General features: G+C 44.9%; 1 protein-coding gene across 3 annotated transcripts in view; it reads right to left on the reverse strand.

Moving 5' to 3' along the window:
* Positions 1–296: 296 nt before the first annotated feature.
* The window catches only part of golga4 (golgin A4), a 220,065-nt gene continuing 202,015 nt past the window's right edge, over positions 297–18,346 (reverse strand). For 2 of the 3 annotated variants that reach the window (XM_038809827.1, XM_038809826.1), the window contains exons 24-26: positions 17,603–17,688; positions 12,744–12,808; positions 297–832 (exon numbers count right to left, since the gene is read on the reverse strand). In XM_038809827.1, the coding sequence (XP_038665755.1) occupies positions 12,778–12,808; positions 17,603–17,688 (117 nt within the window). In that variant the 3' untranslated portion in view covers positions 297–832; positions 12,744–12,777. Of the gene's footprint in view, positions 833–12,743; positions 12,809–17,601; positions 17,689–18,346 lie in introns of all 3 variants that reach the window. The other variant, XM_038809825.1, reaches the window with a different exon arrangement.

Raw genomic sequence — 18,346 nt, forward strand, 5'->3', positions numbered from 1 at the left:
ATCAGAATGATGATTTGTGTCCTTTTTGAATGTTAGGTTTTTTACAACTTCTGTCGACTTCAAAAAGACCAGAATAGATGGTGGTCTGTAAAGGCTTTCAGTTTGACACAGGTCTCACTGCAAGTCTAAGGACAATGCTGTGATTAAATGGACATCATTTTATGCAGTAAAGCTGTAACAGCGGTGGTAGGGCACTCAAATAATTAGCAAACATCATGTAAATCCATCTGGGAAAAGCATTTCTCAAATGTTTCCAAGCAAGTGGTCAGGCTGACAAAACACAAAGACATCAGTCATACAGTAAATAAAACTTTATTTCACTTCTCCAAGTGAATGTTACAAGTTACCCTTCTGCTTAGCATAGATATGAATCACGTATTTACAATTTACAGTAGTGTATCTTTTGAAAATACAAGTACAAAAGCTATAGTAAACAAACGAGGTACTGCGATTTCAGTGTCTTTATAGGCTGAAGCTCCAAGGATATGACCTAGCAAAAAAGAAAAAATCAAGCTGTACAGAAAGAAGCATTCCAGTCAAACATTAACAGTATCCATTAACGGCTTATATTCCATTAGAAATTTATTGCACAATTTATCCTAGTGCCATTTAACAAGAACCTGCTAGAGTTAACATCAGAATAATGTTGTGTGTCTTTCTTAAATTTTAGGTTTTGTACAAATCACAGTAAAAGGCCATAGAAACATCATCTTTATAACAGTACCGCATTTCCCTTCTCCCCACACGCAAACAGATAAATAACATCCCAGCAGCATAATCATGGAACAGCTCCGTGTCACCGTTGTAGATTTCCTAGTTAGCGTAACCAAGTCTGGAAAAGCAAACAGAGGAATATTCTGTCAAGTACATGGCAAATGCTTTCCATTACATTCTCAATTATAATGAGGTCAGAATATGGAACCAAATGATTGGACATGTCTTGAATGATTAAAGTTTTGGTGCCACTCAAAAGACATTTAGAGATTGATGAATGCACCAAAGTTTTTGTAATTTAGGATGACCATTTTAAGTAACTCAATTACATTTTGAAATCTACAAATAAAAGTCCAGTCAACCCAGAGACCAAAAATCCCACAAAATATTTAATCAGTGTGTTTTTTTAGTATGAAACAACTGGACTGCCATCCAAAAAATACATTGGTTTCACTAATGTCATTCCAGAAAGCTGGCGTACTTAGCCGGTCTGGCCAGACCCAAAGCAATATAGTTGACTTTTAACCACCCTCCGAAATGGCCCACCTAGCTATTCAGTTTTGCAGACTACTGCGAACAAGTCAAATAAGATTTAAAACCAATGAACCACCCAGGTTACAGTTTCTTTAGGCACTGGATATTACAAAGGCACACCCAGCTAGCCCCCTTCACTAACATCTGGGGACTTACACCAACATTGGGAGAGCTGTCTCACAGATTAGTCAAGCGACAGCATGATAGTTGCAGAATGATGCCCAACATCCCAGATTCCTCCTCCACTATCTCTGGGTATGTCCTGTTCCAACAACATGACAAGCCCATCAGAAGTGGCACCGTGGTATTCAGTTGGACAGTATTCAATATGAGTCCTCCATATTGCCTCTTGATTATCAAATATTGACCAGGAACTTCCTGCTGACTACCATCTACTGTCCCCCCCCTCAATTGTGAATCGGTCCTCACTTATTTTCAATACCACTTGTAAATTGATTGAAGGTAGCAATGGCACAGAAGTAGCTTGAATGGAGAACTTTGATGTCCATCACTAAGAATAGCTTGATCACACCATTGCGGACTGAGCTGGCCTCATGCTAAAACACATATTTGCCAGGTTAGGTCCGAGGTTGGTAGCGAGAGAACCAATATGAAGGAAAACCCTATGCTGTTTTCACACAGAACATCCTCCATATTGTTGTGTGGTGTTACCACTGTGCTAAATGGGATAGATTCAGAACAGATCTACCAGCTCAAAACTGGGCATCGAGGATGTACTCTGGACTATCAGCAGCAGCAACACAGTTTTATTCCATCGTGATTTTATTTCCATTCAACCTCGTGACCTGACATTTCCCTCACTCTACTACTGCCATCAAGCCATTGTTCAATGAGGTGATGTGCATGAAAATGAGGTGCCCGGGACGAGAGTAGAGGTCGAGGTAGAGGTTTGACTCGGGGTTGCTGGCAGATGGAGGTTTTTGTGATAAGGTGATGAGGTTTTTGCGGTTGACGATTAGGGATTATATGGAGTTCAATCAGAATGTAGCGGGGTCGGTGGACATTTTTTGGGAAGCACTGAACGCAGTGGTCCGGGGAGAAATGATCTAATTTACGGTTTGTGCGAATAAGGAAAGGAGGGCGGAACATGACCCTTATGCTAGTGAGCGAGATAGTGGAGGTGGACAGGGAATATTTGAGGGTGCCCACCGTGGAGCGATTGGCGAGGAGGAAAACGTTGCAGGGGCAATTTGACAGGCTGACAACAGGGAGGGCGGTAGGGCAACTGCGTAGGGCAAGAGCGGTGCAATATGAGTATGGGGAGTAGGCGAGGCGCATGCTGGTGCACCCGCTGTGGAGTCAGGCTACGTCCAGGGAAATATTGAAGATCCGGACTGGGGCTGGGGATATGGTGGCAGAGCCATTGAAGATCAATGAGGCATTTAGAGAGTATTACCAGGGACTTTATGAGGCAGACCCAGGAGGAGAGGAAGGGGACATGGGGTGGTTTTTGGACGAGCTGGAATTTGCCAGGTGGAGGAGGTGCAAAGAGACAGGCTTTGGAGGAGCCCCTGGGGCTGAGAGAGGTGCTGGAAAGTATCAGGGGTCTGAAGTCGGGGAAGGCCCCTGGGCCGGATGGGTACCCGGCAGAATTTTATAAGGAATTTGCGGCGGACCTGGCACCACATCTGTTGGGGCGTTTAATGAAGCACTGGAGAAGGGGGAGTTGCCGGAGACGGCGAAGCAGGCAGTAATCACACTAATCCCAAAAAAAGGGAAGGATCCGGTGGAATGTGGGTCGTATAGACCCATGTCACTATTAACACAGATGTGAAAGTATTGGCTAAGTTGTTGGCAGGGAGGATGGAGGATTGTGTCCCGGGGATGGTTGCAGAAGATCAAACAGGCTTGGTGAAGGGCAGGCAGCTCGTGAGTAGTATAAGACAGCTGTTGAATGTGGTGATGAATCCATCGAGAGCTCTGGTATCGGAGGTGGTGGTTGTCCATGGACGCGGAGAAGACATTTGATTGGGTGGAGTGGCGGTACTTGTTCGAGGTTTTGGGAAGGTTTGGGTTTGGGCCGAGATTTGTGCATGGGTACGGTTGCTGTATGTGGCGCCAAGAGCTAGGGTGAGGACGAATGATATGAGCTCACAAAGCTTTGACTTACACAGGGGTACGAGGCAGGGATGCCCGCTGTCGCCGCTACTGTTTGCTCTGGCCACAGAGCCATTGCCGATGGCTCTCAGGGGGTTGGCAGAGTGGCAGGGGATAATGAGGGACAGAGGGAGTAATGGGTGTCGCTCCAGGCCGATGACGTCCTGCTGGATGTTTGAATCTGTTAGAGAGTATGGGAAGGATTATGGGCTGTTGGGGAGGTTTGGAGGGTTCTCGGGATACAAGCTGAATGTAGGGAAAAGCGAAGTATTCCTGGTGAATGAGCTGGCACAGCGGGCTAATTTAGGGGGGATGCCATTTACGGTAGCGAGGGATAGGTTTCGGTACTTGGGGATTCAGGTAGCGATGGGAATGAACGGGCTCCATAAGTGGAACTTAACGAAGCTGGTGGAGGAGGCCAGGGAGGATCTTAAGAGGTGGGATACACTGCATTTAACGTTGGCGGGGTGGGTCCAAGTGGTGAAAATGAATATTCTGCCGAGGTTCTTGTTTATCTTTCAGGCTCTCTCGATCTTTATACCAAAGGCCTTTTTTTGGAAACTGGACACAATCATCTCTGACTTTGTATGGGCAGGGAAGGTGCCAAGGGTGGGGAGGACCCTGCTACAGAGGCAGAGGCAGCAGGGGCGGTTGGCGTTGCCAAACCTGCTTCAATATTATTGGGTGGCGGAATGTGGACAAGGTGCGGCGGGTGGTGGGAAGGAGAAGGGGTAGAGTGGGTTAGGATGGAGGAGGAATTTGTAAGGGGTCTAGTTTGAGGGCTATGGTGATGGCAGCATTGCCAATGGCTCCAAGTAGGTATTGAGGGAGCCCAGTGGTGCAGTCCACGGTGAAGATATGGAATCAGCTGAGGAGGCATTTTAGGGTTGGAAGGGATGTCGGTGCTAACGCCGCTGTGCGAGAATCATGGGTTTTGAGCTGGGGGGTGGGGGGGTGGGGGGGGGGGGGGGGGCGGAGAGAGAGAGAGGTTTGAGAAGGATAGTGTACACAGGAGTTGGAGGGAAGTGGGGTTGATCAAGGTGAGGGATTTGTGTTTGGAGGAAGGGTTCGCCAGTCTGGAGGAGCTGAGGGAGAGGGTAGAGCTGCCGAGGGGGAGTGAGTTCAGATATCTACAGGTTCGGGACATTGCACGAAAGGTCTGGAAGGGGTTCCCTAGATTGCCAGGATGCACCCTGCTGGAGCAACTGCTGCTTCCGGATGTGGAAGGGGAGGGAAGAATTGGGGATATATATAAGTGGTTGGGGGAGCAGGGAGGCGAGCGGGTGGTGAAGATCAAGGAGAAATGGGAAGCGGAGTTGGGAATGGAGATCAATTGGGGAGTATGGAGTGAGGCACTGCGAAGGGTAAACCGGACCTCCTCTTGTGCAGGGATGAGCCTGATACAGTTCAAGGTGGTGCACAAGGTGTATATGACTCGGGTGAGAATGAGTGGGTTCTTTCAGGGGGTAGCAGATGAGTGTGAGAGCTGTGGGCGGGGGCCAGCGAATCATGTGCACATGTTTTGGGGTTGTGAAAAATTGGGAAGATTCTGGGTGGGAGTGTTCATGGTCTTAGCCATATCCTGGCTAAGGAGGAGGTGGACGCAGACCCTTTGGTGGTGATATTTGGGGTTTCAGAGAAGCTGGAGCTCATGGAGAGGAGGAAGGCCGATGTCATAGCCTTCGCCACTCTGATTGCACGGTGACGGGTTTTGCTGGAGCGGCGGTCGGCATCGTCACCGGGGGTAGCAGCATGGTTGGGTGACCTGTATGACGTCCTGCGGTTGGAGAAGATAAAGTATGAGTTAAGGGGCACAGCAGGGTAGTTTGAGAAAAGGTGGGGAAGTTTGTGACCGAGTTTGAGGAGCTGTTCGTCACAGGGGGGGTGATGGGGAGGGGGGGGTGAAAAAGGAGAAAAATCTGAACAACTGTATCATTGATTATTGGGAAGAATATTTCCCGTGGTGTTTATTTGCTGTAACCTACTTGATACAAGTTTGAATAAAATGCGTTTTTAAAAAAATGAAAATGAGGTGCCAGGCTGATGAAGCTGACTTGCAGGTAGACTAAACAGCAGAAGCAGCATGCTACTAGCATATCTAATCAATCCACAACCAAAGGTTTGGATCAAAGCTCTGCAGTCCTGCCACATCATATGCAAACAGTGATGAACAATTAACAGCTAACTGGTGGAGGAGGTTCTATGAAAATCCACGACCTCAATTATGGCAAAGTCCAGCATGAGCATGAAAGACAAAGCATTTGTAAGCACCTTCAGCCAGAGTAACACTTGCTTGATCCGCCTCGATATTCTCGAATTCCCAGCATCACAGAAAACTAGTCTTTAGCCACGTCAATCCATTCCGTGTGATATCCACAAATGTCTGAAGGTACTTGATAGAGCAAAGGGCTGTGAACTCAAACTACTCCCAGATGTCGTGCTGCAGAATTATGCTCTAGAACGAGTTACGCCTCCTGCTAGGTAGTCCCAGTGCAGATATATCACTCATGCCGTTCCGCAGGGATCAGTTCTGGGGTCTTCTGCTGTTTGTGATTTTCTATTAATGACTTGGATGAGGGAGTTGAAGGGTGGGTCAGTAAATTTGCAGATGATACGAAGATTGTGGAGTTTTTGGATAGTGAGGAGGGCTGTTTCGGCTGCAAAGAGACATAGATAGGATGTGCAGAGCTGGGCTGAGAAGTGGCAAGATGGAGTTTAACCCTGAAAAGTGAGAGGTTATCCATTTTGGAAGGACAAATATGAATGCGGAATACAGGGTTAACGGTAGGGTTCTTGGCAATGTGGAGGAGCAGAGAGATTTTTTTTTTTTATAAATTTAGATTACCCAATTATTTTTTCCAATTAAGGGGCAATTTAGCGTGGCCAATCCACCTACTCTGCACATTTTTTGGGTTGTGGGGGGCGAAACCCACGCAGACACGGGGGAGAATATGCAACTCACACGGACAGTGACCCAGAGCCGGGATGAACCTGGGACCTCAGCGCCGTGAGGCGGTTGTGCTAACCACTAGGCCACCGTGCTGCCCTAGCAGAGAGATCTTGGGGTCTATGTTCATAGATCTTTGAAAGTTGCCACTCAAGTGGATAGAGCTGTGAAGAAGGCCTATGGTGTGCTAGCGTTCTTAGCAGAGGGCTTGAATTTAAGAGCGTGAGGTGATGATACAGCTGTACAAAACCTTGGTAAGGCCACATTTGGAGTACTGTGTGCAGTTCTGGTCGTCTCATTTTAGGAAGGATGTGGAAGCTTTGGAAAAGGTGCAAAGGAGATTTACCAGGATGTTGCCTGGAATGGAGAGTAGGTCTTACGAGGAAAGGTTGAGGGTGCTAGGCCTTTTCTCATTAGAATGGAGAATGATGAGGGGAGACTTGACAGAGGTTTATAAGATGATCAGGGGAATAGATAGAGTAGACAGTCAGAGACATTTTCCCCCGGGTGGAACAAACCATTACAAGGGGACATAAATTTAAGGTGAATGGTGGAAGATATAGGGAGGATGTCAGAGAGTAGTGGGGGCATGGAATGCACTGCCTGTGGAAGTAGTTGAGTCGGAAACATTAGGGACCTTCAAGCAACTATTGGTTAGGTACATGGGGTGTAGAATGATGGGGTGTAGATTAATTTGTTCTTAATCTAGGACAAAAGTTCGGCACAACATCTGCACTGTATTTTCTATGTTCTATGTATTTACCCGACAGAGTAGAGAATTGCCCAGCTATGTCAGGTCCACAAAAAGCAGAACAAATCCTCTGCCTCTCTGTCTACTTTCAATCATCAGACAATTGTTGGAGGCTGTCATTGAGAGTTCTGTCATGCTACACTTAGACATCACAATTGTGTTTATCAATGTTCAGACTGGCTTCTGCCTGGACCACTCAGCTCCAGATTTTATTACATCCTTGGTCCAAAAATGGACACGAACTCGACTGAAGAGGTAATGTGAGAGTGACTGGCCTTGACACAAAGGCAGCATTTGATCGAATGTGGCATCAAGGAACCTAACAAAATTCAAGTCTACAAATCTAAGTCATTAACTTTCCTTCCTTCATCAGGTCAGAAGTGGAATATTCACTGATGCTTGCATAGTGTTCAGTTTCATTTGCAACTTCTCAGATAATGATGCAGCCTGTACTTTTATACAAACAGACCTGGACTTCCTTTAAGCTTGGGCTGTTAAATGGCAAGTCATATTCACACCACACATTGACCGTCTCCAGCAAGAGACTAATCCTTGACCTTGAATTACATTATCATCGCTGTATGTGCCAGCATCAACATTCTGCAGGAAACCATGAACCAAACATAACCGGATCAGTCACATGAATGCTGCATCTCTTCTAAAGGGGGTACAGGAATGGAGAGACCTGAAAGTACTTATGTAGAAGTCATTGAGATGATAGAATGGGTTGAGAGAGTGGTTTAAAAACGTATACAGCATCCTAGGCTTTATTAATAGGGGCATTGAGATTGATGTCGGCAAGTTCAGTTGAGGCATTTAAGAGAGAATCAAATTATCTGAAAAGCAAGGAAAGCCAGAGCTATGGGGAGCAGGCTCGGGAAGTGGCATTAAGTAAATCGGTCCTTTGAAGAGCCAGTGCAGACAGGATAGGCCAAGTTGCCACCTTTTCTGATGTTACCCCATTCTGCGCAGTGGAAAGCATGAGGTTACTCACTTTGGTTGTAAGAATAGGAAAGCAGAATATTTTTAAAAGGCATGAAACTTGAAATGTTGATTTTAAGAAAGACTTGGTGTACCAAGGAACACAAAAGGTTATGCAGTTACAGCAAGCAATTGAGAAAGCAAATTGCATATTGGACTTTATTGCAAGGATAAAGAAGTCTTGCTACAATTGAACAGGGCTTTGGTGAGATCACACCTGGAACGGTGTGTGAAATTCTGGTCTCCATATTTAAAGAAGGATGTAACTTGTTTTGGTGGCAGTTCAACAATGGTTCACTGGATTGGGGGTGAGAGAGTTGGTTGTCCTATGATATGAGTAAACTCAACCTATATTCCCTGGATTTGAGAACGAGAGGGGATCTCAATGAAACATTCAATATCATGAAAGGATTTGATGTGGAGATGCCGGCGTTGGACTGAGGGTGAGCACAAGAAGAAGTCTTACAACACCAGGTTAAATTCCAACAGTTTTGTTTCAAATCACTAGCTTTCGGAGCACTGCTCCTTCCTTAGGTGAATCACCCGAGGAAGAGCAGTGCTCTGAAAGCTAGTTATTTGAAACAAACCTGTTGGACTTTTAACCTGGTGTTGTAAAACTTCTTACTATGAAAGGATTTGACAGGCTAAACACAAAGGCGACTCACCTGTCTCTCCTGGCAGGTAATCTAGCTTAAAGGGGCAAAGATTTCGGATAAGGGGCTTGTTCCCCTACACAATGCCACCTCCACCCACCTACCCCCAAACCAACCCCTCCTCCACAGCCCAATTTCACAGCATTGTAATATTCGCCGCCCAGTAATAATTTATCACATTCGGCAATGCCAGACCCACCCCCCTCGCCCTAGAAGCATCGCCATTTGCACTCTCTGTATCCACCAAGCCATTGACACCAGCAACACATCCCCCTTCTTAAAATCCGCCTTCACTCCTCCACCAATCGAGCCACGTTCAGTTGTGCAGCCCAGTTTGTGGCCCAGCTCCACACCACCTGGATACCCAGATGCCTGAAGCTTGTCCCCATCACCCTAAACGGCAACCCTCAATGTCTCCTTCCCTGCCCTCTGGCATTAATCGGGAACAGTTCACTCTTTCCCACATTCAATTTATATCCCAAAAACCTGTTCAATTCCGCCAGAATCTCCATAATACCCCCAAATCTGCCCACAGGGTCCGAGATATATAGTAACAGGTCGTCCGCATATAGTAAGACCCTATGTTGAGCACCCCCCAGTCAATCCCTCAACGCCCTAAGCGCCATCGCCAATGGCTCTGTCGCCAGGTCAAAAAAAAGCAATGGGGAGAGTGGGCACCTCTGCCTCATCCCATGGTGTCGCCTAAAGTACCCCAAACTCACTTGGAGTACTCAGCGATTGTGGTGTCCACCCACGCGCTGCATTGGGTGGATTTGTGGGTGGTTCGGGGGAGGCCCAACTGCCACAGTGGAGGCGAGACGTGGGGTTGTTGGAGAATGTGAACGGGTGCAGACTGCCGTTCGGGGATATGTGGAGTTGTCACAGCCGCCACGTTGTAGGAGTTTATTTTGATTTGGGCACATAAAAAGGTGGAACGCGAGGAGAGGGCAATGCTAGTGGATGAGACTTTGAGGGTGGACAGGAGGTATTTGGAGGCGCCAGAGACAGGGTTGTTGAAGGAGAGATAGAGGCGCCAGATGGAGTTTTAGCGAGTCTCTATGGGGGAGGCAGTGAGACAGTTGCAGTGGGGCACGAGTATGGGGAGAAGGCGAGCAGGAGGTTGGCCCATCAGTTGAGGAAGCATGCATCGGCGAGGGAAATTGGTAGAGTGAGGGATGATAAGGTGATGGACCAGGACGGGGTTAAAAGCGGGTATTTGAGGCCTTTAATAAGAGGCTGTATGAGTCGGAGCTCCTGACTGGGGAGGAAGGAATTCAGCAGTTCCTGGGTGGGTTGGAGTTTCCTACGGTGGAGGAAGGATTGGTCCAGGGCCTGGGGGCCTCAATTGGTTTGAGGAAGGTGATGGATGATGGGGGGGGTGATCCAGGCAAGGAAGGACCCGGGGGCTGATGGATTCCCGGTAGAGCGGCCACCCCCAGCAACATAGAGGGCCTGAACAATGATAAAAATATTTTCAATAATGGTGCATCTTGGAAATCTAGAAGTACAGCATGGTACATCTATGGCAGCACGGTTAATAGCACAAGTGGATAGCACTGCGGCTTCACAGCCACCAGGGTCCCAGGTTCGATTCCCTGTTGGGTCACTGCCTGGTGCGGACCGGTCTTCACATTCTCCCGTGTCTGCATGGGTTTCCTCCGGGTGCTCCGGTTTCCTCCCACAGTCCAAAGCGTTCATGTTAGGGGCATTGGCCATGATAACTGCCCTTCGGACCAAAAGGTTAGGGGGGGGGGGTTATTGGGTTATGGGGATAGGGTGAAGTGAGGGCTTTCAGTGGGTCGGTGCAGACTCGATGGGCGAATGGCCCTCCTTCTGGGACTGGTGTTCTATGTTCACAACGGGTTTAAGGGTAAGGGGCTGGGAGGGCAAAGGACCTATTTTTGGAAGGTTGGTTTGGTGACTGGGAAGAAAGCACGCCATGGTGGGGTGGAAATGTTTAGGTAATTTTAGGTACGTGACTGGGCCTGACGAGTTTTTTTGATGTTCCCGGGGGTGCTGTCACCCTTGTTGGAACAGGTTATCTCCTGAGCGGTGACGGAGGAGGGCGGTACACCTGGGTTATAAGGTCGGATCATGGGGAAAGAGCAGGTTTAGGTGGAGAGGTGCAAGGTTAGATGGGTGGAGGAGCTGGGCCCCATTTTGGAGAAGGTGGTGTTGAATGTTACATTATCTTGCATGAGGCTAAGATACAGCTCTGGGTGGTATTTAGGGCATATCTCACTAAGGCTGGAGTTGGGGATAGGTGTAAGCGGTGCTCGGAAAGGCCTGCAATTATGCGGCACGCGTTCTGCCCCCAAATTCTGCATTCTCCATGGAAACATCTCCACCAATCAGAGTTCACTTGGCACCAATCAACACCTCTCTCTTCACATGATGTATAAATTGTTGTTCCCCAGTTAAATTTGGCAATTCTTTCAAGTTATCCTGAAGAGTACTAGACTTTCAGAAGGCGTTTGACAAAGTCCCGCATAAGAGATCATTCTGCAAAATTAAAGCGCATGCGATTGGGGGAAATATATTGACGTGGATAAAAAACTGGTTGGCAGAGAGGAAACAAAGAGGAGGAATTAATGGGTCCTTTTCAAATTGGCAGGCAGTAAGGGTACCACAGGGATCGGTACTGGGACCCCATCTATTCACAATATATATGAATGATTTGGATGAGGGAACAAAATATAACATCTCAAAGTTTGCTGATGATACCAAGTTGGGTGGAAGGGTGAACTGTGATGAGGATTCAGGGATCCTACAGCATAATCTGGTTAGGTTGGACGAGTGGGCAAACCAATGGCAGATGCAGTATAATTTTGATAAGTGTGAGGCTATTTACTTTGGAAGCAAAAAACAGGAAAGCAGATTACTACCTGGATGGTTGTAAATTGTGAGAGGGGTGTGTGCAGCGGGACCTGGGTGTCCTTGTACACCAGTCGCTGAGGGTAAGCTGCAGGTGCAGCCGGCGGTAAAGAAGGTTAATGGTGTGTTGGCCTTCATTGCGAGAGGTTTCGAGTATAGAAGTAGGGATGTGTTTGCCTGCAATTATACAGGGCCTTGGTGAAGTCACACCTGGAGTATCGTGTGCAGTTTTGGTCTCCTTCTCGGAGGAAAGATATTCTTGCTCACGAGGGAGTGCAGCGAAGATTTATCAGACTGATTCCAGGGATGGCGGGACTGTCATATGAGGAAGATTGACTAGGTTGGGATTGTTCTCGCTGGAGTTCAGAAGAATGAGGGGGGAATCTCATAGAGACTTATAAAATTCTAACAGGACGAGACAGGGTAGATGCAGGGAAGATGTTTACCAATGATGGGTGTGTCCAGGACCAGGGTCACAGTCTGAAGATTCAGGGTAAACCATTTTGGATAGATATAAGGAGACATTTCTTCACAGAGTGGTGAGCCTGTGGAATTCATTACCACAGAAAGTAGTTGATGCTAAAACATTGAATATTTCAAGATGCGGCTATGATAGAGACACTTGGGGAGAATGGGATCAAAGGCTATGGGGAGAAAGCATGATTAGGCTATGGGGGAGAAAGCAGGATTAGGCTATGGAGTTGGATGATCAGTCATGATCATGATGAACGGCGGAGCAGGCTCGAAGGGCCAAAAGGCCTCCCCCTGCTCCTATCTTCTATGTATGTATGTGAGACAAAAAGCTTGACAGTATGTCTCTTTTTTCAGTAATAGTCAAATTCTGTATGACCCTACCTGAGAAATAGGAATTGAAATGCACGTTTATTTCTTAGATATTTGACTTTTTGTTCATCTCCTTCCAAAAACAAAACTAAAAAGCACAATCCATGAAAAGCTAACTATATGGGAGTTGTGGAAGGAAAAAACTCAATGGTTGAATACAGGTACCATTTCTTGTTCCAGATTTTCCTGTGTGAACATGGTTCAACATTCTTAATCAATTACGATGCTTAAGTAGATGAACTATAAACACTTGCATCATTTTGTTAGTAGGATAACTTTATGTTATGTTGCAAAATGCTGACAAAAACAAAACAGAAGTATGACTCACCCGTGGGTTAAATGACTGTACCACCAACCAACTTTCAGAAATACCAGTGCGAGGTGAGGCAGTATACAGAGCCAGGGGTAAATGAGCATAATGGCTTTTGTTAGATAAGCAAGTAACACACCCAATGCCATGGAAAACGCATGCAATAGAGGTAACTATTAGATGAATTGTTTGAACAATTGTAAGGATATTAAACTAGCATCTGATTGAACATAATCACCAATGAATGATAAGGAAGAGAGCAAGAGACTGTTACAACATTGAACTAACAGCCCAGTTCCTTTGGAAAAGCCTGATAGACTTTTAAAAAGGGGTCCATTAGCATTAATCGAGCTTAACACAATAGTTATGTTAAATTTGAACACCCATGTGAATTTCCAGTACTTCCCTACTCTAGGGTTCACTAACCATACTGGAAAAAGTTATGACTTGTCCTTTCAAGTCAAACTGTATTTTAAAAATAATTTAGATTACCCAATTCTTTTTTTCCAATAAGGGGAAATTTAAGGGGAAATCCACCGACCCTGCAAATCTTTGGGTTGTGGGGGGTGAGATCCACACAACACAGGGAGAATGTGCAAACTCCACACAGACAATGACCGGGGCCGGAATTGAACCCGGGTCCCCAGCGCCGTGAGGCAGCAATGCTAACCACTGCGCCACCATGCGCCTTAAAGTGCATTGTTGATGATGCATTAAGTCTTAATTATTGCCAAAGAATTTCTCCAATTAATATTATTATTTAATTATTGTTGGAGATCTTTCAAAAAGTTTAAAAATTCAAATTTAAAAAGCCTCCTCTCTCAATCCATCTCCTTGGCCTTTCTTCAGTTCATTTTCTGTACATAATTGTACAGCAAATTAAATATTCTAAATTACACTAGTTTAGACACTCTGGGTAAGATTCTCTGGCCCCTCCCGCGGCATGTTCTCGATGGCAGAAAGCGGCCTGCCAATGGCCGGCGGCGGGATCTTCTGGTTTCGCTGCCATCAGTGGGATTTTCCATTGAATCCACCGCACACCGTGGGTTTGGGTGCACCGTCGGCAGGACCGGAAAATCCCACAGGCAAGAACAGCCAGAAGATCGTGCCCTATATCTCAGTGAACATTCTTCAAGAGGAATGCTATTGCTTACCCTGTTCACACAAGATCCTCTGTAGATGGTACTATTCTGTTTTCTGATGCTGCTCAAAGCTTATGAAAAAGTGATACCAGCTGAACATGTAATGAATGTTGAGCACCATTTGCTCACTGATGACTGCAAAACCCAGGCCACTATACTCACCTAAATGCTAACCCTCTCTATTGTATTCATGCATCCAACAGAAAATAAGATTTGAACATTTTTCTTAAAATGTTATTTACAGCTCAATCCCTGACTGATTCAGATGCTTGTTTATGCTCCTGTCACAATCTACCAAGATCCACCTGTACATGAAGCTAATTTACACTGTGAGCATTAAATGTATGATTAAGGTGAGTACTTTAAATTCTGGCATTGCTACTAAATATAAAAGTACAGCAATAAACAAATTAATGTTGAAGAATTGAGATATCTTTGAAATGGAACAAGTTTCAATAATGCTTGGACCTGCTGGAATACTCATGAGACAGTCAGCCCAGATGTTCAAATCTGAGGCACAGATGAGGAATATAACACAGAGTCCGAATATGTGCTAGATTCGCTGATGCCCAGAATTGCAGAGAGGATAATAAATGTGTTTGGTTAAAGATAGAGGTAATTGTTGCTAGATCAAAAGGTACCCGAATAAAGCTAGTGGTACCTCATTCAGTACATGCTGTCAGCAATTGCAATTTAACTCAATAAAGCAGCTTTTCAAACACTTTCTTACAATCCATATAGGTAACAGCCACCACATTCTCTTCATCAACCTTCTCTGTTAATTCATCAAAAAATCAATTAGAATAGGCCAAGCAGAATCTGCCTTTTACAAATCTGTGTTGACTCTCCTTGAGCAATCAAAACCCCCCTGTTGACTTAATTTTCCTTGATTTTTTCAAAGCCTTACCCATCACTGATCTTAAACTAACATTCCTGTAGCAGCTAGGACTATGCTTACCCACTTCTTGAATAAGGCTGTTACATTTTCTACCTCTCCATACTTTACCATCCCTGAGGAAGATTGAAAGAATATGGGAAGTCTATCCGGTATCTCCATTCCCATTTTCCTTGGAATGCAAGCCAACCAAACCAGGTGACTTACCCCTTCAAGCATAGCCAGCTTTCCAGTACTTCCTTGTTAATGTTTTGTCGATTACATTGTAGAATTACATTGTAATGTAATGTTCATTACCTCACCGAGGTTATGAGAAACATGCGATTGGTACTAATTGGAGAAGCTCCAGGGTCCCAGGTTCGATTCCTGGCTTGGTTCACTGTCTGTGCGGAGTCTGCATGTTCCCCCATGTGTGCGTGGGTTTCCTCCGGGTGCTCCGGTTCCTCCCACAGTCCAAAGATGTGCAGGTGAGGTGGATTGACCATGCTAAATTGCCCTTAGTGTCCAAAATTGCCCTTCGTGTTGGGTGGGGTTACTGGGTTATGGGGATAGGTGGAGGTGTGGGCTTGGGTAGGGTGCTCGTTCAAAGAGGCGGTGCAGACTCGATGGGCCTCCTTCTGCACTGTAAATTCTATGAATATAACCAATTTTCTTCATCACTGCTCCTAGGTATTGTGGACATCTTTAACATAACTGTAATGAGGGCAGCACGGTGGCTCAGTAGGTTAGCACTGCAGTCTCACGGCGCTGAGGTCCCAGGTTCAATCCCGGCTCTGGGTCACTGTCCGTGTGGAGTTTGCACATTCTCCCCGTGTTTGCGTGGGTTTCGCCCCCACAACCAAAGATGTGCAAGGTAGGTGGATTTGAACACGCTAAATTGCCCCTTAATTGGAAAAAATTAATTGGGTACTCTAAAATTAAAAAAAAACATAACTGTATGTTACTTGCTAATATGAGCTGAGCCTTTGAGACCACTATTAAAGTCCCTTTGCAGGGAAACTCTTAAATAGGTCCCTTGGTGCAGATTGATTTATCAGTGTTGCAGCTGCTCGGTCCTCCCCATTGTATTTCAAGGTCAGAGAAGCAGGAAATAATTGGCTTTTCTCCTGTACCCTTTACTCCTCTCCCCTTACCCAAAATATGAATTAGTTGTGATTGTAATATTTTTGTATGACTGACAACTGCAGCAGGTAGACTTAATCTTTAATAATCTTGATTCTCACAAATAGGCTACATGAACACTGCACTGAAATTACTGTGAAAAGCCCCTCGCGCCATATTCCAGCACCTGTTCGGGTACACAGAGGGAGAATTCAGAACGTCCAAATTACTTAGCAGCACGTCGTTCACGACTTGTGGGAGGAACCACGCAGAGAAGGAGGAGAACGTGCAGATACAGTGACTCAAGCTGGGAATCGAACCCGAGACCCTGGCGCTGTGAAGCCATTGTGCTCACCACTATGCTGACTTGGAAATACATATAAAATCTGTCAATTTTCCTGTGGCTATTATGGCAGGCAACAGGCTGGAAGCTTTTGATGCTTAACTTTAATCAACCAAATATCATAACTTAACACATACATATCAAATATTTATTGAGCTATTCAAGTAATTTCCCATGACGTTTGGCGCTCAGGGAATCAGAATGCATGTTTAATAAGATACATATTAATAAGGATAGGACTAATCTGTGTTTTATTCCATTGCTAAAGGAAAGCTCAGTACTTTTAAGGCCACAAGGTATAAATGGCACATCTAGCTTTCAATCCCTGACTAATTCCTTTGTATCCATTGTGCTGACACTGTTGATGGCTGGCAGGAAGTTGTAAATCCCTACTCCTCCTGTTCAAGTTCTGTGCATTCTGTAACTGCACCAGAATGGGGTCTGCCCAGATTCAATGATAACACACTAATTTGCAACTAAGTCTAGTAAGGGCTGAAACATTCAACAGGAGAGCCATGAACATTCAGGGGTCTATTTGATTATTATTAAAACATTTAAAAAATAATCTTCCAATATCAACATCAAAGCAATGAGACATATAATGAAGCTTGCATTTTTAGTTCACATCATGAAACTGCTTAGTTCTACAGCAAGTTAGTGAGCGAGGACTCTGTAATCAATAGAAACTCGTGTGTGGTCATGTAACTCCTAAAGAATGTTGGGAGAAACATGTTTAGAGATTCTGAAATACTCATTATGTTGGCCTCAGAAAACAATTTTGAAATATTACTGATAACAAAGTCTGCAGCTTCAATTTTGTCCACTGATATAGATTTTTATTTGGGAATAGTTTGTAATGTTTAAATAAACATTTTTTTTTAGCGTGTGCGGTCTGTCAGCATGGTAGTTTGCACTAATTCATAAGGATAACAGGTATGGTAGCATTCATACTATTTCCAATTCAGATTATACAAAAAAGCAAATTTGCACTTAAACCAGAGCAAACTAAATTCATAAAAAGTGAAGCCCTTAGAGCTGTAGGATATACATGTCCTGGGAGCCAGGGCGAGGAAAACTAAAATGGACGATCATGGCTGTATTGTATCCAACATATGTAATGGATGATAGGATTTCTTAATGTGATTTGCAACAGTTTTTCTGTTTTGTTTATGTCAAGTTCAGTTTTGGCATAAATATGGTTAATGCTGTACACTGTATCTATTCATTCTCAAGTTAAAAACAACTTGGGGACAACTAATTTGTAAGACCTAGCGAGACACAAAATCTAATTGATAAAAGTCTTGAAGGTTTAGTTCCAAAAATGAAAATTGGTGCCTTACTCTGTACTGTGAAATTAGCTGAAAAGATTCGGATTAATAATAAAGGTAGACTCACTGTAGTTCGAGAATCTTCTCGCTCTAATATCTTTTGTGTTTGGTCTGCTGGGAACTTCAGCACAGTGGTTATCACTTTCGCCAAAGTCTGAAATATAAAAAGGCAATATAATTGCAAATACCCATATTTTCCCCCCAAAAGGATAATCTGGAAAAGAACTCTGACATTTAGATGAGTGGTGGAACTACAAGTACTTCTCACATCAAAACCTCAACAAATAGTTAACAATTGTTAGAAATAATTTGGCTGAGAAGAATGAAATAATCCTTTAGACTGCCGCTATTAACTGCCACTATTTCAATTATGATTGTATCCATCGGCACTGAATTACAGCACTGATTATATAAATCAATTTGAAGGATGATAGTTATAATGGGAGCTTGATGTATGCAATTTTGAAGACCAAAATTTCAGAATTATCATGGATGAGTGAGGCCATTTGGTTCATCATATCTGCACCAATTCTCCAATTGAGCATCATGACTTACTGCTATTCCCCTGACTTTTCCCTGTACACCTGCTTATTGTTTCTAATCATCTAATGGCCTCTTGAATTCCCTGATTGAACCTACATCAATGACAAGTCCAGGCAGTGCATCTCCCAGACCCAAACTACTCAGTGTGAAGTTCTTTCTCATATCATCACAGCACGGTAGCATAGCAGTTAGCACAATTGCTTCACAGCTCCAGGGTCCCAGGTTCGATTCCCGGCTTGGGTCACTTCTGTGCGGAGTCTGCACGTTCT

The sequence above is a fragment of the Scyliorhinus canicula genome, chromosome 10 (genome assembly GCF_902713615.1).
Source record: "Scyliorhinus canicula chromosome 10, sScyCan1.1, whole genome shotgun sequence".
Taxonomy (NCBI): Eukaryota; Metazoa; Chordata; class Chondrichthyes; order Carcharhiniformes; family Scyliorhinidae; genus Scyliorhinus; species Scyliorhinus canicula.